Source organism: Palaemon carinicauda, chromosome 30 (assembly GCF_036898095.1).
Source record: "Palaemon carinicauda isolate YSFRI2023 chromosome 30, ASM3689809v2, whole genome shotgun sequence".
NCBI lineage: Eukaryota > Metazoa > Arthropoda > Malacostraca > Decapoda > Palaemonidae > Palaemon > Palaemon carinicauda.
The window spans coordinates 27,206,144-27,229,904 of NC_090754.1; the positions used below are offsets into that span (position 1 = coordinate 27,206,144).

Here is a 23,761-nt window from a genome sequence, read left to right on the forward strand (position 1 = left end):
CGATATACAGAACTAATAGCGCTTAAAACTAAAACTGCGATTGAATGCGCTAGGAAGTTTTACGAGTGTTACATTTGTAAACATGGAATTCCACACATGATAATCTCAGACTCGGGTGGTGAATTTAATAATCACTTTCTTATCTCATTGTGTGAATTCCTCAACATAAAGAAGGTTAATACCATGATATATCACCCAGAGTCGAATGGGCTAGTGGAAAGAGCAAATAGGAAGATATTAAATATATTAAGGGTAACACTAGGGGGATCAGACCCCAACTGGGATATTGCAATACCGGCGGCACTGAGTACTCTGAATCATTCATATCATATATCAATTAAAATGTCACCGCATGAAGCATTGTATGGTACCCCAGTTAGAACACCTTTCCATGTATTAACGCCTACAACTAATCTATCAAATCCTTTAAAAGAATGTATAAATGCAAGTATAAGTCGATATGATATCCTTCGAAAGAATTTAGAAGAATCACAAATCATAATGAAAAGGAATCATGATAAAATAGCGAAACCAACTAAAACATATACCGTGGGTGATAACATCTATATTCAAATCAATGTCAGAAAAGGGCTCAACTATAAACTAACACCTAAGTTTGAAGGCCCATTTAACATTTTGGAAACATTAACGGCCAATAGGTTTAGAATTCAAAACGTAGCCCAACCCACGGATGAGAGAATAGTACCATTGTCTCACATAAGAAATTAAAAAGAAGTGAGGAAAAATCATTTGTAAGTCAGAATTTATTTTGTTTTTGGTACCATGTAATCATTTGCTAGCAATGTACCATATATATGATCTTGGTTTTATCATGCATTTTTCTTTTTGCTTTGGTAATATCTTTTTTGTATGCATTATTGTTATTATTTTTGATGTGCCTATTTGGACATTCATCCTCAGTTGGATATAGCTAATGTTAAACAATGAATAATACGTATGTCCAGTCACACCTAATAACCATGTTTCGGCTTGTTGTTAAATTTTTGTAAAAAAAAAAAAATTGAGATAGCTGGCCGAGCTTATGTAATAGTTAGAATAGTAATATTACATGTTTAAAACAAATGACGTAATATGTCATGTTGGTTGGAAGAGCTAACCGTGAGATTTGCTATGGTCAACTCAAATTGTAAGCAGGATGTAAGATGCTGAGTTGCCATTCTTTCTTAATGTCAACACATTGTCTCTTCGTGTGAAAGTTTGTGACGTCACCGGATGCAGGTGTCTTCCGATTCCGTCACTTAGCTAAATTAAAGCAAGTATACGATATTTGGGATATCGGTAATTTATTCAGTTCATATCTAAACTTCACCAGAATTGGTCATGTGGACCAACACAGCTTCCTCCAGTGATGGAGATGTTTAACTCAGTTGTTTATTCACAATAAAACTTAAAAACCACTAAGATGTGTTCAATAAACCATTTAAATACATCTGAAAACAACTCATACTCAAATGTGTGCTTAAGACAGTAGCACACCAATACATGTGGCTCAACATGAAAAGAGGTTTCAGCGGGGACCAGTCCTCTATTAGAGAAGGGCTGCCTCTCTTCAGGTAAACATACACTGGTCAATGGGGGTAGTTACCGCTCCCACCAACGACTCCAATGCCTGGCATCACCCATTACCCGCAAACATGGGATGACTTAAAACTGGATCACTGGAGCCCGAATCTTAACAGACTAAGTCTGCACCCAATGAAGTCTGCCAGAGGGTGATGGCATCTAAATTTGAAGCATATACAAAACTGGTCAATGTTTTAATAATGGTCGTCAACAAAATCCAGATAGAGCAAGAAGAGAAAAACTGAAATAAAAAATCACAAATTTTAAGTAATTTGTATTTTTCCTAACAGTACTTACCTCGAACTACTTTCTTAGGAGTATCTGGGATCTCCTCCCATCCGACCAGAGTTTTGTGTAGTTTACACTAGTCCTGTTTTCTATGAGGGGTAACCTCAGGTGGAGTGGTACACGCCCTGAGGCTATCCCCAGGTCAGAGAGCATGGTTGCTCAGGTCTCAATCTCCAGTAAGTTCTTGATAGCTTAGGTATCTATGAAGTCCAGCAAGGCACTCGGGGTAGGATGGGTGGGCCATTACCTGAAAGTAGTTCGAGGTAAGTACTGTTAGGAAAAATACAAATTACTTAAAATTTGTGATTTGTTCCAACACGGAGTACTTACCTCGAACTACTTTCTTAGGAGACTTATACCTTAGGAGGTGGGAGTGTCCTTCAGGACCTAGAGACTGTGACGAGAATAGAAGAGGAACCTAGGTAGGAGACTAGGTTCTGCTGACCTCAAAGAAAACACGAGAAAATAGGGAAAACTACGCTAAAAACCATCTTAGTGTCTAAGTAACTCACTTCTGTAAGAATCCTAGGAGACATGTCCTTCCAATGATAGTGTATCCCATGGCAGTTTCAGGGGGGCTACCCGAGTCATTTCTGGTAAGGGAAAAGGGCAAGGAAGAACAAGGGGGCTCAGGAAGGAACCTGTGTCCCTTGGACTCGCTACCCGCAGTCACCACAGGGGCTACACCTATAAACTGTTTGGAGCGCGGAAATGACGGGACCGAGCGAGAACCCACCCAGGGACTTTCTCGAGTAGCCCTTCAAGTAGTGAGCCGTAAAGGTCGACTGGTTAGACAAAGTACCTGCCCTCAGGATTTGGCCCACTGCCATGTTTTTCTCAAACGCCAAAGAAGTATTTAGACCCCTAATGCCGTGGGGTCTAGGCTTTCCTGGAAAGGGGACCCATGCACTACTGTAGGGCCTGACGATCACTTGCCTTATCCAGAAGAAGAAAGTGTTCTTGGAGACTGGCTTCTTCACAGTCCCGAGGAAAATGAACACTCTTGATCTTGGGATGAAGTCTAGCTGTCCTTTCTAAATACTGCCATACTGCAAGTCCCTCGGGTTGTCCGAGCGAGGGATAGCTGGCACTGAGAACCCTTCCACTTTGGGGTCCCAAACAGCTGGATTCTGAGTCTTGGCTACGAAGGAGGGTAAGCATCTGAAAGTAGTTTCTCGCCAGCCCTTCGAGTGTGAGATCTCATACGACAGGCCAAAAATCTCACCTACTCTTTGCTGATGCCAGAGCTAAACGAAAGACTGCCTTGAGGGTAAGCTCCTTGTCTAGAATGTCTTTTAGAGGCTCGAAGGGAGGTTCCAAAATCATCTTCAAGTACCTAGCCACATCCCCCTGGGGCACTCTTAACGGCTTGGGGGGAAAACGACTGCTCGAAGCTCTTGAAGAGCGTCGAGATCTACCTGGAGGCACCCAGGTCTATGTCCTTCAGGAGGAAGACTTGGGATGGACATGCCCACTTCGTCCCTGAGATAGACCAGGAAGTCTGCTATCTCGTGAATGGAGGCCCCTAACGGCCTGATGTTCTTCGAGGAGCACCCCTTAGAAAAGGTAGCCCACTACGCCTGGTACACCTCGACTGACGAACGCCTCAGGTACCCCGACATCCTTGATGCCGTCCTCGACGGAAATCCTTCCCTTTTCAGGAGACGCTCGATAACCTCCACGCTTGAAGGAGGGACCAAGGGTTTTCGTGGAACCTCTGGAAGTGAGGCTGCCGGAGAAGGTCTGGTCTGTCTGGAAGTGGCCCAGGTGTAAGGCGTGCCAGTTCCTTGGATCCGCGAACCACTCTCTCTCTGGCCACCAGGGTGCTACTAAAGTCACCCACAGGTTGGCCGTTCGTCTCATTGGAAGGCGTCCTCGAACGCTGCTGCTGGATCTGGCACAGGAAAACCAAAACACGGAGCTGTGCATTTAGTCTCGTGGCGAAGAGGTCTATCACCGGCGAGCCCCACTTCAGGGAGAGGGTTTTGACCACTGCTGGGTGTAGGGACCACTCGGGCCCTACCACTTGACCCATCCTGTTAAGGCCGTCGGCCAGGACGTTCCTCTTCCCCGGAGAGAACCTGGCTGAAAAATTGATTTGTTCCACTTCAGCCCATTCTAGGAACTCCATCGTGAGACTGCACCGTTCCTTCGACTTCAGTCCTCCTTGCTCTTTCACGTAGGCCACCACTGTGGCGTTGTCGCACCCCGGAACCACGGAGCTTCCCCGGGGGAGATGGACAAACTCTAGGCACGCTCTTTGTACGGTCCTCATCTCCAGCACGTATATGTGCAGGTTCGTCTCCTCGACTTCCCATTTGCCTTTTGCCGTTTTGTCGAGAAGATGGGCACCCCAGCTCTCCTTGGATACGTCCGTGAACAGGAGTATCTCCGGAGGGTCGGTAGCAAAGGGCATTCCCTTGAGGGTGTTCGTTCCGATTGCCACCACCCCAGGACTTCCTTCGTCTCTGGGGACACCAGGACTATCTTGTGCGGGGAGTCCTATCCGTCTTTGCCAGTCCTTGGCTCACCTGGGCTGGCCCGACAGGAAGGGCCAGAGTATCTGTTTCAGGGTGTCCAGTTTCTCCGCGGAGGGGAAGGCCCTCGCCATCCGGGAGTCTAGAACCAACCCTAGGTAGGTCATCCTGGTGGAGGAAATCAGCCGGGACTTCTGCAGGTTGATGATGATACTCAAGACGTTGCAGAACTGCAGGAGCTTCTCGCCTTGCTCCCTCAGTACTTCCAAGAGACTGAAAGCAACAACCAGTCCTCTAGGTACCGAATCTGGCGGACGTCCTGTTCGTACGCCCAGCCTGAAACTGTTGCGAAGACCTTCGTGAAGCCCTGAGGGCTGTCGACAGTCCGAAGCATAGGGTTTTGAACGGCCACGTTTTGGTACTCCATTTTACCCTTAGGAACCTCCTGTTGGAGGGATGAACAGGGACCTGGAAGTAGACGTCTTTGAGGCCTATGGACCTCATGAAGTCCTCCTCCTTCAAGGTCGCTAGGACCGACTTCGGAGTGTCCATCTTGAAGTCGGTGTTGCACACGAATTGTTGAGGGCTGAAAGGTCTATGACCAGTCTACAGAACCCTGTTGCCTTCTCCACCAGGAAGAGCCTGTTCTAGCACCCTGGACTCTGTTTCTCGACTGGTTCTACTGCCCCTTTCGCCAGCATTGCCGAGCCTTCTTCCTGCAATACTGCTACTCTCAAGGGGTCCTTGGGTGCCAACCACTCCGCCTGTTGATCTGGGATCCGAGGTGGGGGTCCGCTAGGAAGGGCAGCCTGTACCCCTCCTTTAGTACTGCTACAGTCCACGGATCCGCTCCGTGGTCCCGCCATGCTTGCCAAGATCGTTTGAGGCGCAGGCAGGAGTAGGGGGCCTCCCCTCCTAACTCCTTCGAGAGCCGCGGCCTGAACGCCCTCTCCTGGAGCCCGAGTAGGAGGGTCTGAAGGTTAACTGAGGAGTCGAAGCTCCCCTACGGGGGGCAAGGCAAGGGAAAGATTACGTGTGCCAACTTCTACATCTGACGGGCGGACGGAGCCGAAGAGGCACTGGGCAAAGGTGCGGGGGTCTCTCTCCAGCGGCCACTGAGGCAGGCACTGGAGAGACAATAGCCCCGTTCGACCCGCTAAGGGAAAACCACTTTGCCTTCGTCACGGATGGAACCGTCAGGAACGGGGGTAGCCGTCATGGGTCTACCCCCTCCCGTGGAAATCCGTGGGGTTTAAGTACCCTCCCATGTCAGCGGCCGCCTCCGATCCTTGGATGGGGCTGGCCAGGACGATGGCACGCCTGGTTCCATTACGGCTGGAGCCGCCGGGACGGAGGTAGCCGTCATGGGTGTGTCAGCGGCCACCTCCAATGCTTGGATGGGGCTGGCCGGGACGATGGAGCGGCTATCTCCATCACGGATGGAGCCACTGGGACGGAGGTAGCCGTCATGGGTCTACCCCCTCCCGGGGAAATCCGTGGGGTTTAAGTACCCTGCCATGTCAGCGGCCGCCTCCGATGCTTGGATGGGGCTGGCCGGGACGATGGCACGGCTGGCTCCATCACGGATGGAGCCGCCGGGACGAAGGTAGCCGTCATGGGTGTGTCAGCGGCCACCTCCAATGCTTGGATGGGGCTGGCCGGGACGATGGAGCGGCTATCTCCATCACGGATGAAGCCACTGGGACGGAAGTAGCCGTCATGGGTCTACCCCCTCCCGGGGAAATCCGTGGGGTTTAAGTACCCTGCCACGTCAGCGGCCGCCTCCGATGCTTGGATGGGGCTGGCCGGGACGATGGCACGGCTGGCTCCATCACGGATGGAGCCGCCGGGACGGAGGTAGCCGTCATGGATGTGTCAGCGGCCACCTCCAATGCTTGGATGGGGCTGGCCAGGACGATGGAGCGGCTATCTCCATCATGGATGAAGCCACTGGGACGGAGGTAGCCGTCATGGGTCTACCCCCTCCCGGGGAATCCGTGGGGTGTGAGTACCCTGGTATACCAGCGGTTGACCACGAAGCCTGAATGCAGCTGTCGTGGTACCGGGTATGGATGCCATGCTGCCGGGTCGAGCCAGCGGCTACCTCCGCTGGAAGGATGGAGCTCCTGCGGAGATCCATGGAGCCGCGGGCTTCCCAGTGCTGGCTGGTTGGTTCCTTCGTTCAGGGCGGGCCATCGAAGAACCGGAGGCCGTGACAAGGCTGCCAGTCCGAAGGGGCGACTCTCTCCGCTGGGCGGGAGAAGTCGGAACCTTCGCGGGCTTATGCCTGTTGACCGAGACCTGGCTGTCGAAGTTTTGGAGGCTGGGACACGGCTGCCAGACCGAAGGGGCGACCCTCTGCTGGGCGAAAGGAGTTGGAACCCTCGCGGACTTATGCCGGTCTGCCAGAGCCTGCTGTAGGGTCGCCGGGGTTCACGTCGAAGGATGGGCATCGCCGTCGGAACGGGGGCCTCCGTCCTGGGTCCAACAACTCTTCCGGAGGTTCTCGTATCTGCAGGCCTGCTCGTTGAGAAAAGCCGAGGGCTGCACTCATGACGAACTAGGTGGCCTATGGAGGTCAGGACACGGCTGCCAGACCGAAGGGGTAGACACTCCGCTGGGCGGATGGAGCCGGAACCTTCGCAGACTTACGCCTGTCGACAGGAACCTGCCAGGATGAGTTCCTCCGTCGGGTGCCTCTGCTGCCAGAGGAGTATCTATCCGGGGAGTTCGTCTTCGGACGCCAACTTGAAGGGCCCGGCGCGGCAGCTAGCTCCAGCAGCCTGTCGAGGTGACCCACCACCCACTCACTGCTTTTGTGGGATCTTGAGAGCAGACTCTCGTGGCTCGACCTCGAGGGGGAGCGAGAACGCGACAACTTCTTGCGGGACTTCTCCCTTTGTTTCCTGAGCTAGCTTCCTCAGCACCTCGTCTTGGGGGGGAACCCACGCAATGGGAGGCTCCTTCTCGGCGACGTCCTCGGCTGCAGAAGTGACTGAAAAACACGCCAAAGAGGCTGGAGAAGAATTAGGGACATTTTTCCCCCACATGGAGTCATCAGAGGAGACGTGGCCTGCTTGCACCAGGACTCAGTCTCCCATACACACTCCCGCCCCTCCCTCAGGCCCCTCACTCGTCTGGAACGATGCCACAACCCCACTATCTGAAGATCAGACTCTTGGGAAAGGGCCGCGGGCCTCTTCCCTGCAACGGACTTACCTCGTCCCCTACTCTGGGTAGGGGAGGGTGGTAGGGAGGGTGGTAGGGAAGCTCTGTCAGACGAGACGCCCGGCGAAGCAAGGGAGGAAGGGACGCTAGGCTCTTAGGCGACCTCTTCATCGCCTACTTCTTCTTGGTGCTATACTGCACCCACTCAGACTCCTGGGGAAGAGCAATGGGCCTCTTCCCCACAACAGACGTACCTCGCCCCCTACTCTGGGTAGGGGAAGGTGGCTGTATAAAAGAAGCTCCATTCGACGAGGCATCGGGAGAAGTAAGCGGCGAGGAGAGGCTCGTCTTCCTATGTGACCTCTTGGATGCCTTCTTCTTCTTGGTGCCGAAGCGCACCCACTGCACCTCGTTCCAGGACTCGCACTCCGGACACGTGGCTGTAGGAGAACATAAGCTGCCCCTACACGACGAACACAAAGGATAAGGGTAGGAAGGGGTATAGAATGAACACAATGGGTCCACGTAGGGACCGCGTAAGACACAAAAGGGGGTCGGGGACACAAAGGGTCGCACTGGGTAAGGAGAGAGCGTCGAGATGTTATCGCAACGGGACCAGAGAACTTACTGGAGATTGAGACCTGAGCAAGCATGCTCTCTGACCTGGGGATAGCCTCAGGGCGTGTACCACTCCACCTGAGGTTACCCCTCATAGAAAACGGGACTAGGGTAAACTACACAAAACTCTGGTCGGATGGGAGGAGATCCCAGATACTCCTAAGAAAGTAGTTCGAGGTAAGTACTCCGTGTTGGAACAAAGAAGGCTTATCTCTGATCTCTTAGCACTGGCCTTAGTGGTATGGTTGAACCTGCCAGCATAGATAATCACCCCACTACCATTCACCATTGCCCAGCCCATCATTAAGCCCCTCTACTACATCAAAGTGCTGGACCATCAGAAGGGGACAGAAGCATGAGAGGGCAAGAGATGGGCCTCACAGTCAGCAAGAGCATAGACTATGACACTCATACAAGAAAGGACTTCTACCTTGGAGGACGTAGGAGATGGTCTTCTCGGTGCCCCATGCTGAAGAAGCTCTAACAGTACATCTTATGAAGGAAGCCCAGCAACTCCTAGCGACGGCCAAACCTGTAAAACATCATATAAAGAGAAGGATTCCCCGAGGGCAGGGGCAAAGTTGCTAGAAGCAGCTTCGTCCCTGGAACCTTGAGGTTGTTCTGATGTTAGCTAGTCAAGATTCCTACTCGACCGATCCTTGCAAGAGACCGAGTGAGCAGGGGCTTTGGAATAGATCAGGGTCAATGAAGAAGTCATAGGTTTCTTCGCCCTCGAGGAAGACCCTGAAGGCAAGGAATCTCTCTAAGACCTCTCCTTGTGCTAACGCCCAAATCTCTCCCATTAAGAGGAAGACCAGTCCCAACACTCCTTGCAGGTAGTTACCCAGTTCACAACACTGTCCTCTGCAGGCAGTACACAATGAATTGGGGTCGGTTTTGGCAGAGGGCATGAAGGTACTGCAAGAGCTTCCTTCAGGCCCTGGGCAAGTCCACATTATGGACAGTAGGAAGAAAAAACACGCACACCTGGAAAGAGAAAAAGCTGAGAAATTAGTAAAATGGCCAAGTCTGTATTGGAAGGGAGAGAGCGGAGACTTCTGTTCTCAATAAAGCCAAACGAAAAAGAAGTTTAGACGCACTGGTGTGCAAGTGAATGGGGTAGCTGGTAATGCCCACTAACACTCACTACCTCCGCTAACTAGAAGGTTCGGTAGTTGCCACTTCGCTTAAAAGTCTTTATGGCTCGTCTTCCAGCTTTGCCAAAAGATGATCCCTATAAATAGCGCAGGGTATGTATCTAGTGTTATAACAAAGATATTTTATGCCTGACTGCAAGGTTTATATCCATATAAAGTTTGGTGAATAAATCCAAAAATAAGAAAAGGTTGTACACACCAACCTCATTGATATTGCTCCTCATATTTAATGATTATCTTCCAAGAACTATACATGTAGTTAATGTTACAAATGTCTTTTGAGGCTACCTGTCCTGGTACTAAACAGAAACAAAGTTACTGAAACATGAGTAGTAAATAACCAAAAAAATTAGTGAATTTAAATGCAATCTGTGTGGTCTAATCAAGTATTCATCAATAAACTGATTAATAAAAGAACTTATAACCAGCATACCTGTGCTTCTTCTTGGACGTTCTTCCTCCTCTTCTTCCTCCTCCGGTTCCCTTAAACGTGAAAAGCCGGAAGTCTCTTCTACGACATTCCTGAAATTTGACATATTTCTACATTAGCAGTTTTCAAATCTTTTCAAAACTTCATGACATATTATTATTAAAATGGAGGTGATTGAACAGCATACATAATAAAATACCTATTGTTTTCTACACAAAACTAAACTCTTCATATAAACCTATTATGCATACATTTACCCATTTGTATGTTGACTTCATCATTTCAGAATAGCATCTAAAGATTGCTTTTTGATTGCTTTGCTAGAGGAAGCAAGCACACCTTCAGGTCTTTGGTCCCAAGAAGGTAAAACTTTGATTGTGTAGTCTAGGGATGTGGCTACAAGCTCAGTTTGACTGGGAGGTGGGTACTCTCTATATGAGAGATAGATTTGTATGGATAGTCTAATATTGTTACAACAAATCGATTGTTTCATTCCAAATCAATCAAGTGTCAAATTTAGAAGGGAGATCTGAGTTACTTTAGGGAAAACCTTCAAATACCTGATTAAACAAGGGTCCAGATTGACAAATCATGAGCTCGGGTTTAGCAAAGAACCCAATGCTATGAGAGATAAGGGGTTGCAATTGTAGAAGTCAAAACTTTGTTCTAGCTATTAAATAAGATTTCTGCAATTTAGGTAATAAAAAAAAGGGACTGTACCCACTAATGCAGTAAATGCTAGTCCAGACAAGTATTACAAATGAAAACATTACCAAATGAAAGGAATTATTACCTACTTACCTAAATTTAGAGCAGGATAATTACTGGCATATTACAGTGTCAAAAGTCCAAAACCCAAGAGCCTGCATTATGTGGGAGCAGTGTCCTCTGAGTGCATACATTCCCCATACCAACCAAGGAAGGGTATGAAGAACAATCTTTCCGAATGGCTGTCAAAGGGTGGGACACCACCCAATGTCTAATAAACTGTAAATTAATGTATAGAGGGGACCCTTGGGTTACTAAAGTCTTGAGTTACAAATGGCCTCAAAGTACTTAAAAATTATTGTAATTCAATTTCGAGCTATGACGTTTGGTTTGTTAATACAATAAACTACTTACCGATGCAGAGAGCAATTAACGCTGCAAAGTACTGTAGTGTGCTATGCGTTACTTTAGCATTATTTTGCCATTTTTGTTTACGATATGAATTTGACATTTCAGTGTTGCTCTTTTTGGATAGTTTTGTGCATTCTTTTGCTGTGTATCATGTATGGAAAGTGTAAGGGAGAATTCTGATAGCGGTGTGCAGGCCAACAACAGGAATAAATAAGAGGGAATAGAAATGTGGTGAACTTCCTATGACTATCTGTGTGCATTTGTGAGGATCTTTACAAAAGCATTCTGAAGGAACAGATAGTCTTCAAAGGATGACAACTAAGAACTGTTCCCTTTAACTTGTACAAAGGTTGTTTCCGTCATCACAGTAAAGTCCCTAATGAGAGAGGATCCAGGAGAAGAAAAATGAATACTTCAGAGGCAATGAGCCTGAATCTGACAAAGAGAAGTGCAGGCAGCTTATATCTCATGATTAAAGAGTCCTGTTGTGCTTGAGAGAATCTGCCTGTATCTGTATTCCACTGAGGGCTTATTTTGATTATCCTTGTGTCAGGCAACCAATCCAAGCAGTGTATTTTTCCAGCTTGAAAACCTACAACAGTGAGTCCTACTATTCGCGAGGGTGAGGTAAAATAGACAGGCGCAAAAAGTGCGATTTCACATATATTTGGTGCCCTGGGATGGGATACCTCCTAATCTAACCTAATAAATCACTGCCCAATTCCTACGCTCGGATAATAAATACACTAAGTACTGCCTAATATTGATTTTACTTGGTTTCTATCACAGTATAAGTAGTTTATACTTAAAAGAATACATATCAGTAAGTGTACAGTACATGTGCACAAGTGTACACTGTACTGGATACAGTAAGGCTACAGTACAGAAGCGATAGCCCTGACCGGAACTATAATTTTACCCAGTAATTACTATACTCTTGCAGTATACCAACAAAACACTGTTGTTCTTATCTAGAAATACTGTATAACACTCACTGATACTGTAGTGCATACAGTATTACTCTAAAACAGTAAATGTACAGTACTATCACTACAGTAAAGCTTAGCTGTACTTTAAGTGTCCGTTGTTATCTGAACTGCACACATAGCCTACATTTACAATAAACAATGTATCAATGTAATTCTGTACTGTACAATATGTATACAATTCAAGATTAAGGAAGTATACATTTTTATAAAGCGACCACTAACAATTTTTGTACGAAGTTCTATGCAGTCTTGAAGCATGAATCAACTCTTAATGCATCGGCGTCATCTCTTGCACAATACTGTAGGATATCATATATCTACAGTATATTACTCTGTAAATATAATCAATGTCTAGGAGTACGGTATGTAATACTGTACTGTATACAAATACATGTCTTTCTTACATGAAAACATGACTGCAGGAAAATGACCGAAGCGGGAGATACACAGGTAAGGTGAGACAATGAAAAACTGAAAAGCAGGGTACCCCCAAGAAAAGGGTACACAACTTAGTCAATTAGGAAGCTGAAGCCTCCATGATTGGTAAATCACTTACAAGCTAAAAAATTAGGCAGAAAAACCCCAAGCATCTCTCAAAGATGGCATCTGGAATGGTTCAATATCAAGACAAGGTTAATTCTATTTGGGGAAGAATAACCATAGCTTGTTATTAACACGTCCCTGATTTATACATGTCTCTCAGGATATTTGCTCCGGAGGTTAGAACTCCGTGATACCTTTAAGGTAAAATTTTTCTGGTATATCCTCACAGAAATATCCCAAGTAGAAACTGCCATTGAGGAACTTCCATCAGGACGACATGGGTCGAGCCCAAAAATCTTCCTAACCTCATTGTCCTTCCATGAACTCAATAAACACAAAAGAGTAACCTTCCCAGTCCCTCTGCTAAGGATTGAAGACTATCATAGGTCTAACAATTAATCCAATATCCTCTATCCCTAGGGTTGTGGTGGCCTACTTGGTAATGCCCCTGACTGGTGATTGACAGACTGATGTTCGAGTCTTGCTCAAACTCGTTAGTTCCTTTATTGGCTGCAACTTCACCATCCTTGTGAGTTAAGGATGGGGGTGTTTGGAGGAGCCTATAGGTCTACCTGCTGAGCCATCTGCAGCCTTTGCCTGGTCCTCCATGATCCTAGCTTGGATGGAGAAGGGGCTTGGGTGTTGATAATATGTATATGTGGCAAGTCTCTACGGCATTGTTCTGCTTGCTAGGGCAATGTCACAGTTCATTGCCTCTGCCATTCATGAGCAGCCTTTAAACCACCTAAGCGATCTCTGGTACCGTTATGGGAACAAGGGAATTTTATGTATAAATTACCGTCAGGCACCCGCCCAGACCTGATCCCCACATTGCCTATGCCATGTCCAGGTTCGCAAGAGGTTCCCTCAGTCGTACCTGACTAAGAGCTGAAGGGGAATGATACAATAATAGCTTTAAAAAAAAAGAGTAAATTCTAATTTTCCGTCGATGAATACTCAACAACATACAGTATTGTAAAAGTTCTGTAAAAAAGATTTTCAAATTAGTGTGCTGAAGAATCGAACCCATGCCACTAAGGATCCCAGATTTTACAAGACCAGCACTATAACCACTCTCACGGTGACTCTAGAAAAAGCAAATACTGTAGTTGAAAGGATGGGAGGAACGCGCAAGTGGACTCTGAATTCCCTTAACTCAAAGGGGAATAAGGCTATGAACAAAACATTTGTTTTTAACTGTATCCTTTTCTCTTATCTTTGAAAGCCTTCTTGGTATTATGATTAAGATTCCTTAAAACTCATGCAAATCCAGCAAGTGAAGTGGCTTCTGATCATATTGGAAGAGGGAGCACCGGCAAATCTTAAGACAACAGTTGTGCAATTGATAACCCGATTAACAGAAAACCCACAAGGTTCCTGCGGCCCCATTAAACACAAGTACAGTAATTGGTATGAAAAGTACCTACAAACACCAGGTGCTTGAAGGAACTAAAGGCAGAAAGAGTCATGAATATTCAACACAATGATCAAAGCTGCTAACAACTTGAGCACTTGTACATAATTGGATAGAATTGTATGAACTCTTGTTTCATTATTGTTCTAATTTCAGACAACTATTTCAGTTATAACTATGTTAATTCTTAATCAGCCTAGATTTTAATACTGTAAAACTAATAATATGTGATGTGTTTAATTTAAATACATTATCTATATCTAAGTAAAGGTAGAAAATTTTATGTACAGTAACCTAATAATTTCATTACTTTACATACTTACGGCCTGAGAAGACAGTTTGCATATCTTATAAACATCCAATACAGGAAAGAAATACATTTGAAATCAACCTATGTGCGTTAATAGTTAAATAATTAGGAGGAAACACTTGATGACATGATAGATAATAACCAGTATGGCTTTTTTGAAGACTTCAATATTTAACGAAATGAAAAACTTACCGGTCTCTTCTTTTTCGATCTCTGTCGTCCCTTTCCTTTTTTCTTTTTTCTTCTTCTTCACGGTCTCTTCTTTCCCTCATATCTGGAAAAAAAAGAAATTCAATGGCAATAAATAAGAGTTGTACACAAAAATTTGGACAAGTTTTGAAAAATTATCATCTTAGATACAATTTACAGTTTGTTAGTCATATTGGCTAGACTAAATAGTCAAAACTATTTTGTTTACATCTTGAAACAAGCGCTAAATCGTAATTCTAGACTGTTTGCAGCCATAAACCAGATAAATTGTTTGACAAACTTAATTATAAGTACTAAAAAATAAACATTTGTATAACTTGTTTCAATTATAAATAACAAAAGAACAGCACTATAAAAACCTCAAGTAGCTATTGTGACTTTGCTTGAAAGCAGTCTAGGCATTGGTTAACACTCACTGATAAATCAAAGTCTTTTTATCTATATTTTGCCAAGTATAAAAATATAGGCTGGGAGGAACGTAGAGAATAGAGGTCCCCTTTTTGTTTTTGTTTCTTTGTTGATGTCGGCTACCCCCCAAAATTGGGGGAAGTGCCTTGGTATATGTATGTATGTATGTATAAAAATAAATGTATATCTTTAAGACCACTATTTCTCAAAGGTGATTTTGCAGTCTAACACTGGTATCTGAAATTTCAAATGAGCTGTATGTAGCTAAGGAACCACTACCAATGAAAAGATATGACTTGGGAGAATTATGACTAGTTTAACTTCATTCCACAAAATTTTCAATATACAGTATACAAATTTGAGCTTGTTGATAGTTTTCTAACCAGTCTTCTACCTTATCTATGATACTCATAATTCCTACTTTTTTCTATAATCTATGATGTGGGACCTTGTCAAATGTCTTCTGTAAATTCAAATACAGTATCTAACATCTTTAATTTCATCATATGTTTTAAAAATGTCATGGAAAAATTCTAAATGTTTGATTAAGCATGAGCTTCCATTACTAAATCTATGCTGGTTACAAATAATTAAGGGTTCTTTATCTTAAATTCACTATTACGTTGTCTGCTCTGAAAGATCCTTTGTAAAGGATCCAGAAATACTTTTGCTTTGTTAAATATAATTGCTTAAATTTTACAATTTCTTCAGTTATTTCAATTTCCTGTAAGGACTCATTTCACTAGAATATTATCAGGCAATTAAGAATTCAAAGATTGTTGTCCCTTTGTAAACAATGACCTAATAGCAATTTGATATACTGTACCAGTATCAAAATTACCTACTAATGTTACCATCTTCATCATTTGAAGTGCCTACTGTACTTTTGACATAGCCTTTAATGCACCTGTCCAAAATCCCAGTTACTAAACTAGGAAGAAAAACAACAATAAGGATCCCTAATGTATGTTGAGTTTCTATGCACATACTGTAGTTCTACTGGTCTTCCCAAGATCTGAACAACTTGTAGCCTTCATGGAGTCTTTTAATATTCATCAGGAATTTGTTAGATTTTGGAAGACAAGCCTTTCTATAATCATAGTGTAGGAGGAAAGGTCTTTTCATTATGCTATTTCAAGAAACATCCAATTATCATGGATATAACTTTTTACTATGGTAGAACTTTGAGGTTTTGTGCTGTATTCCACTTTCAAACATGGTGGTCTGTTTTTAGATAGTTTGCTGAGGTGCTATGTACAGTAGTTCCTTTGCGGGTACTTTTCCCCACTGGTTGTTAGCTAGTTTAACTTTCCTGGTAATTTTTTCTTGGCTTTTGAATGAACAAGTTTCTTTTTTGTTTTTATTCAAGAGTCAAAATTAGTGCTTTTTTTTTACTCTGGTGTATGTTACAGTTTTTGGTGGTTTCTCAACACTGGTTTTGCATTTGCTCTTGCAACAACATTGCTCATGAATGGCATAGGCAAGGGACAGTGATAATGCCCTAGAGATTGACCATATACTGTATATATATAATCAGTGTCCAAGACCCTTCTCCATCAAGCAAGGACCAGGGAGGGCCAGGCAATGACTACTGATAACTCAGCAGGTAAGCCAATAAGCTCCCATACCCCACCAATCCTCAGCTTACAAATATGGTAAGATTACAGATTACAGATACTGCAATAATCTATTGAACTTAAACAGGTCTCAAAGTTCCATCTAACAGATCTCCAGGCAGGGATATTTCCAATAGGCTCCCAAAAACCTAATTTCAATTGGTCTAGTTTATTTTCAAGTAGGATTTTCTGTGTACTACAGTATATACAGTTCACTAGTGCTTACTGTATAATTCTTTTCATATTCTAGTGTAATTTGCTAGCAGTGAGTATGCAAGACTACTGATATATGGATGGGATTTTTTTGTAACTAGCTTCAATGTTTATTTTGCAGTTTTTCTCATATCATCCATTTATAAATTGTTTATTTTATTGTTTACCTTGGGAAATATCTTTCTACTGTTTCCATAACTTTATCATTATAATATATTTGTTATAGATTTCACTTTCAGATAAATCATATGTAAGGACTATTTGGTTGAAGTTTAATACTTACAATTTGTGGGTTTGATATTCACAAATTTAGCCTTAGAATTCAGTAAAGCAATAATCATGGATATTTATTCACAATTAGACAATACCAAATACAGAACAAATCCCTCAAAAAATGATCAAAAGCCATTATAGTATTGTACATGGCTGTGAAAATTCTCATACATAACAATATTGGTCTCAACTTGCTGGTTATGTAATGCTGTATTTGGTCTTACATAACCCAATGCTTTTATGCATTTTCAGTTAAAGTGCATTCACAATTATGTAAATGTGAATGAACCTCAACTCTAAAGATAAAAAGTCCTAAGTTATAAAGTCCACAAGCAGCACAGCATACTCTAATCACTCATATAACAAGGAGAGTATGTTGGAACTGGAACTGATATAGTCACACAAATATCAATAATATTGCTGTTATCTTCACTCTCCTCGGTGAGATAGATTTTGTTTAGTTATACAGGAAAAAAAGATTTTGTTTAGTTATACACGAAAAAAAAAAAAAAAAAAAAAGAGGTTTGGGAGTGTCATAAAGGCTGCAGCAATTAACTTTGAAGTTTTTAGCATTTTCTCTTGTCTGTTTCCTAACCCCCATGATTGGTAAAGTCTGATGTACATCATTATACATAGTTGAGATTGTTATCAACTCATTTCTTGTTTGAATTACAGTACTCAGTAGCAGCAGGGTTATCCAGGGTTAACTCATAAAACTTGTGCATCCTTTTTGGCTAACTTTTCATGTAACCATCACTGTACAGTACTTCCAGGGATCAGGTTTTTACAACTAATAACACTTTTTTGTTTTATGAGTTGGGTTTCTGTACAACGAACCTTCTTTAAGAATAGGAAGGGACATAGGAATAAGAATAGGAATAAATCTAAGGCTCTGTTGTCTATAAGAGTCTCCTATAATGTTAAGGAACTTTGTCTTTTGTTTCAGAAATGTTCTGATGATGCCTCATAACCTGCTCCTTGACATAGGCTTCTAACATGCCTGTGTGAGTCAGTCGACTCCTTTTAGTCATCTTGTTCAACTTGTTCTTACTTCCAGTTTTTCTGAGAAAAGGTCTTAAAAAAAAAAATTGGAAATCCACTCACTTTCAGCTCTTCAGGGAGGGATAAGAGTCATCGTCTTTATCTTTTGAAGATTACCTTTCTTCATCCTTCACCTTCTAAAGAGGGTCTTTAGTCAACTTAGAGAGACTTGATATGAATTTCATGACCCTTCTCATGAGCTTTGTACTCCATCTTCCTATCAAGGAAATTATTCCATTACTCAGTTTGCCTTGACTTATGATTTGGTCGGTCACTGTTTGTCTCCAATGGGTCACCAGTTGAGATCTTGTTAGGCTCTTAATCGACACTTCCCTCTTTGAGGTCTTTCATGTCCTTTTTCTGACATTCTCCTTTTCACAAAAATTATTCAAAAGTTTTTTCCTTTATAGTTTGGAGTGTTAAATTGTTTACCCCCTCTGCAGATACAACAGATAGCTTTCTAGTTGTCGATAAAGATCTTGATGTGTGGGTTCCTGCTTAGAATGAGTTTCTTGGTGTCAGAAAGACTACCATTAGTTCCAACACAATGTAAAAGGCTGCAAACTTAGAAGACCCTTTTGTAGGTCTCCTACGAGTGACTGTTCCAAACCTGACTAGGCAGCTTATGTATGAATGATCATGGCAATCAAGGGAGCAACCAAAGGGAAAGAAATAAAGAGAAACAGTAGGGAGGTACAAGGTCTGATAATCCTCTTGCAGTGAAGGGTCAATAAGAACATTTGTTCCCTAGCCCTTTCTGACCTTCTTTCCTCCACACTCAAGTGAGGTCTTTCAACCTGGTCTTCATGACTGAGGCAACGATTAAAGCAAAGTGAGCATACCCAGACCTTACTTCAGCTGATTCTTCTCTGAGGGGCCTTAGGAAGGTTCAGGGAGAATTTTGCCATATTCCAATGAAGGACTAACCATGTGAAGACTTTTGCCAGAACTAATTCTGATTTGGGAAAGTAGTTTATGAAGCCTAGCACCCAACCGATACTGTACTGTATACCTGATATTTCCCTAACTAAATTAATTGTCTCAAACAAAAAACTGTAGCAACTGTGACACAAAGATAACGACAAAAGGCCAAGCGAAATGAGGCATGCGTTGCCCCTTGCCTCACCAGCATAATATGAAGGCTTTGGTACTGTCAATAAAATAAGCTAAGCAGCCAATGTTGTTAAAATTACAGAAATGTTATACTGTGGAAAATGGAGCAGATTAGTTGTGGTTATGTTAGTTTTACTCATAAGGTCCAGAAGCTTCAAGATGAAAACAATGAGTCCAGGGTAAGACTTTGCGAAAATAAAAGTTCATATCTATTGTACTACCTGTCACTAAAATATTTAGACATAAATGCTTGTCCTCCACATGCTGACAAAACCAGGTGCAAAAAGCAAAGATTATGCATAAAAAACAATTTCAACTATCATTGTATAATTATACCTTTGACAACCTTCTCATAATCATTTGGCCACAGCGGATCATATTCATTGAGGAATTTCCATTCAGGATCACTGGAACCAACATAGCCAGGACCTCCTGAGTTACTTCTACCATATTCCTGTTAAGAAAAAGACAATTTCATCCTCATTAACACATAATTTAATATATCACTTTTATCTAGGAAGGATTATATATTGAAATGAGTCTTACAATAAATCTGTTTTCTACAGCATCAATCAATATTTAAAAATGTAATTTAAGTCTTAAAATAAATCTAATGTTTTCTACTGCAACAATCAATATTAAAAAAAAGGTAATCAACTATTGAACCAATAAATAATCCAAAATTATAATCCACTATTAAAAACCAGCAAAGAATAAAATCTAAAACTAAATATGAAATGGGTAAACTACTCCCAAGAGGGGAGGCTAGCCACTACCTTACTCCACCTCAATCTTTTGTTCAGATTGGTATAGCTTAAAGACCAGTAATGGAGTAGACAACAGAGAAATGCTAGCATAGAACAGTATCCAGAGTTGAAGTGTGTTTTTAAACTAAAAAAAATAAGATTTTCCAAAGAAACCCATCACATAGCCTAATACTACAGTCTACAATGTTCTCAGGATCAACAGTATTTTGTCAGGAGGAAGCAAACGATCTCACTTCCATCTGGATCCTCAGTATGTACTGATCTTTCATCTTACTTTCAAGACACTGAATGCAAGAGAGAGATTCGATGGGTTGGAGAGGGCTCACATTAAATGATTCATGGTTATTGAAAAACTTATGTACAGAAAAACATTTTGGTTCCTACTAATCCTATCAATCATATTATTATTATTACTATCCAAGCTACAACCCTAGTTGGAAAAGCAAGATGCTATAAGCCCAGGGGCTCCAACAGGGAAAAATAGCCCAGTGAGGAAAGGAAATAAGGAAATAAATAAATGAAGAGAACAAATTAACAATAAATCATTCTAAAATAAGTAACAACGTCAAAACAGACATGTCATATATAAACTATTAACAGCATCAAAAACAAATATGTCATAAATAAACTATAAAAAGACTCTTGTCCACCTGGTCAACAAAAAAGCATTTGCTCCAACTTTGAACTTTTGAAGTTCTACTGATTCAACCACCTGATTAGGAAGATCATTCCAGCCTGAACTATAACTTGGGCGAGAGGCTGAGATACTGAAAGTTTCTAAATAAGTTGTGCATGTCAATAGGGTCCATTAGGGCTGTAGGGAGTTTAGGACTAAGTTTCTTAAGACTTATAGCTTTCCAAATGTATACACCAAAACTATTGAATGTAAGCAAAGTACTGATAAATGATTAGAATAAAAATTCTGGATTTGTATTTCTATCAATTTACTCCATCAACAGTAACAATAGTTATAACTAAAAGACACTTGCATTAACCTTAACCCCTTCACTACGATGAAGACGTCAAACATGCCATGTGATAAAGACAATGACGTCTGGATAAGTTATTTACAAATATAAGCCCTATGGAAGTTAAAATTACTTGTACAACTTGTATATCCTACAAAAGAGTATAACACATGCTTGCATATCAAACAGTTAACACTCAGGAAATTTTGCTAAAAATTTATATCCCCTCCCTGATATTAGCCCCTCCTCCTTTCTTCAGCCAAACAATTATGTTTTTGGGATTCTAGCCTTTTATCCTGATTGTGTAAGAGCTATTTTAGTATGCTTTTATGTTACTACGTAAAATCCCACTACTCTCTCTTAGCAAATGGTGACATTCCCTACCTGAGGCATTATTCATACATCCCCCAGCTTAGAGATAAAGGGATCCTCACATCTCACTCCACCACCGACTGAAACACTTGTAATTCTAGTTCTTATTCATGGATATGTAAGGTCTATTTTAGTGTACAGTATTTCTATGTTACCATATGAGTAAAAGTCACACAGAAAGTATTATGTAGTGTTCTCCACCTCTGACTCCAGTCCCACATACAATGACACCAAAATGTTTTGCCAGTAACGCAGATGTTAACACACGAGATTTGTTTTATTTGTATTTTATTTCACATTTCTCAACTTTTATTTCTACAAAATACATATAATCTTCATGTCTTCTGTATTCTATATTAGAATTGTTCATTTATTTTCACGACTAAAAGTTAGCCCAGTCACTCTTTCCATTTATTGACATTCTACACAGTATGTCATGTTCTTATATGCAGTATCTATTTTCAAGCCTGTGAAATACCCAAAACAGGAGTTATCCAGTTCATAGTGACAGTCACATGCATGGCGGAATGACAAAAGAACATACAAACCCTATGTATAATGAACTAAATTTATATTCTCTCTCTCTCTCTCTCTCTCTCTCTCTCTCTCTCTCTCTCTCTCTCTCTCTCTCTCTCTCTCTCTCTCTGGAGCGTAAATATGTTTATTTGTCATCAGTTTTTAGTTTATCGTATATTGTACATTATAAAATAACAAATTTGGAAATAATTTGTATTTTTCCTAACATACAAACCTGGAGCTATTTATAGGGTATACTTTCGGTGCAGCCATGATAATTTTAGTGCGGGATAACTACCCCATCCGCTAGTTAGTGGGTGGGGGGCGGGGTAGACTGGCTACCCCGCTCACTCACACCTCTCGGCTGAGTAACCACTTTGCTTTATGACAGGACTTCTCGGGGGACAAGGTGGCGGGCCAATTTGTATAAATAGCTTCAGGTTTGTATGTTAGGAAAAATAAAAATTATTTCCGAATTTGTTATTTGTTCTGACACAGATACAAACCTTTGCTATCTATAGGGTGACTTGCACTTAGGAGGGATGAGGTCCTCACCAACTGGCCTTGGTCATGACACGGGGTCCTCTCTATTTCGATCTGTGATTGATAGTAGAAGGGACCTTACCCTCGCTATAATCAAGTGCTGATATGAGGTAATGCACTGATAGCAGCCTGCAGAAGCTTGTGTGTGAGTGGAACTAACAGCGTGGCTTGTCTTCAACATAGGAACTCTAGTACAAAACCTATTGTTCTTAAAGACTTACCCAATACTCTCCCTCTAAAAGGTATTGGGGACGTAACAAAGTATTCTTTTATACTAAGGAGGCACAAGGGAAAGGAGTCTTACCTGCAGCAAGGTGAGGTCAGCTATGCTGAGGCTTGCGGAGCTGTTTTCCCCAGAGGGGAGAAGGTGAAAGGAAAAAAGGAGCCGGGCATTCTTACTCATTCACCCCAGACTAATCTGGGTAGCCTCAGCCCTCAACCCTCTGCTACTTGTCCATCAAGGAGCCTGAGGTGTTTAGACCATTTGTTGTGCGAACACCACAGGACCAATGGAAAAGGTCTCCATGTTTTTGTGGGTTACGTCTTTGCAGGTAGTGGGCCGTGAAGGTGGATTGATGCTTCCACATGCCCACTTAAAGTATCTGCACCACAGAGTAGTTTCTTGAACGCCAGGGACATAGCAACGCCTCTGACGTTACGAGCTCTGGGTCGTAGGATGGAGGCTGGTCTAGGTTGAGAGTACCCTCAATTGCCTTCCGATCCCAGAGGGGAAGGAAATCCTTGAAGTCCTCCTCTTCACCTTCCTGTGCTGGTCAAAAGTGACGACACACGGGGGCGAGCTGGTATCGTTCTTTTAATATAACCCCATAGAATCCTCACTGGGTAAAACCCCAGTTTAAGGGTTTACGGTTACCAAATGCAGACTGTATTCGAAATGGGCTGCACCTAGGGTACAGCACACTTGGATTTGAGTCTTGGCAATCCACTCAGGGATGCCGCTGAGGATTACTTCTCCCCGTCTCCTAGGGTAGGAGAAATCAGAAGATGGATCATACAACACACTAACTCTCTTGGTCAAAAGCCCAAGTGAGTAGAAAGGCCGTCTTCCGTGTAAGGAAGCGATCTGCTGCTGGGCATAAGGTTCGTAGAGAGGGGCCTTCAGAGACTGAAGGACCCAAACCGCGTTCCCAGGAGGAGGTTGAGATCTGACGGGGGACAAGGTATCTCACACTTGTATAAGTAAAGGCACCGATGGGAGAGAATCCCCTTCCACGACATCAGTCACCAAGGACCGAACACTTCGCCTGGAAGACCGATGCTGAAAAGTGTCTGCGGTGCCTAGACATCTTTTCCGTAACTTGTTGCGAAAGGCCTCTCTGAGAGGGGTGGTGTAGGATCGTCCCAGGCGAGAAGTCGAAGCAAAGCCAAGGCTTAATAAAGTGTTAGCACGTGGCTGCTTGGAAGATCGTGTGTCGTGGAGGAAGATCCCTCGCAACTCCGTCAGGAGCAGTAGAAGGTCGGGAACCATTCTACGGGTTGCCATAGCGAAGCTATTGGAGTCATTGATAGGATCTTGCTTATCCTGACTTGGCAGAGGACTTTTTCACCAGACCGAATGGGGGAAAATAGGCCGCCCCACCGATCTTGGAATACATCTTGTTTG

At 42.9% G+C, this 23,761-nt stretch overlaps 1 protein-coding gene across 7 annotated transcripts in view; it reads right to left on the bottom strand.

Annotated features, from left to right (window-relative positions):
* The window catches only part of Spf45 (splicing factor 45), a 207,228-nt gene that overhangs the window by 108,813 nt on the left and 74,654 nt on the right, over positions 1–23,761 (bottom strand). For all 7 annotated transcript variants that reach the window (XM_068353523.1, XM_068353522.1, XM_068353524.1 and 4 more), the window contains exons 4-6: positions 19,308–19,425; positions 14,290–14,371; positions 9,726–9,814 (exon numbers count right to left, since the gene is read on the bottom strand). In XM_068353523.1, the coding sequence (XP_068209624.1) occupies positions 9,726–9,814; positions 14,290–14,371; positions 19,308–19,425 (289 nt within the window). The remainder of the gene's footprint in view (positions 1–9,725; positions 9,815–14,289; positions 14,372–19,307; positions 19,426–23,761) is intronic.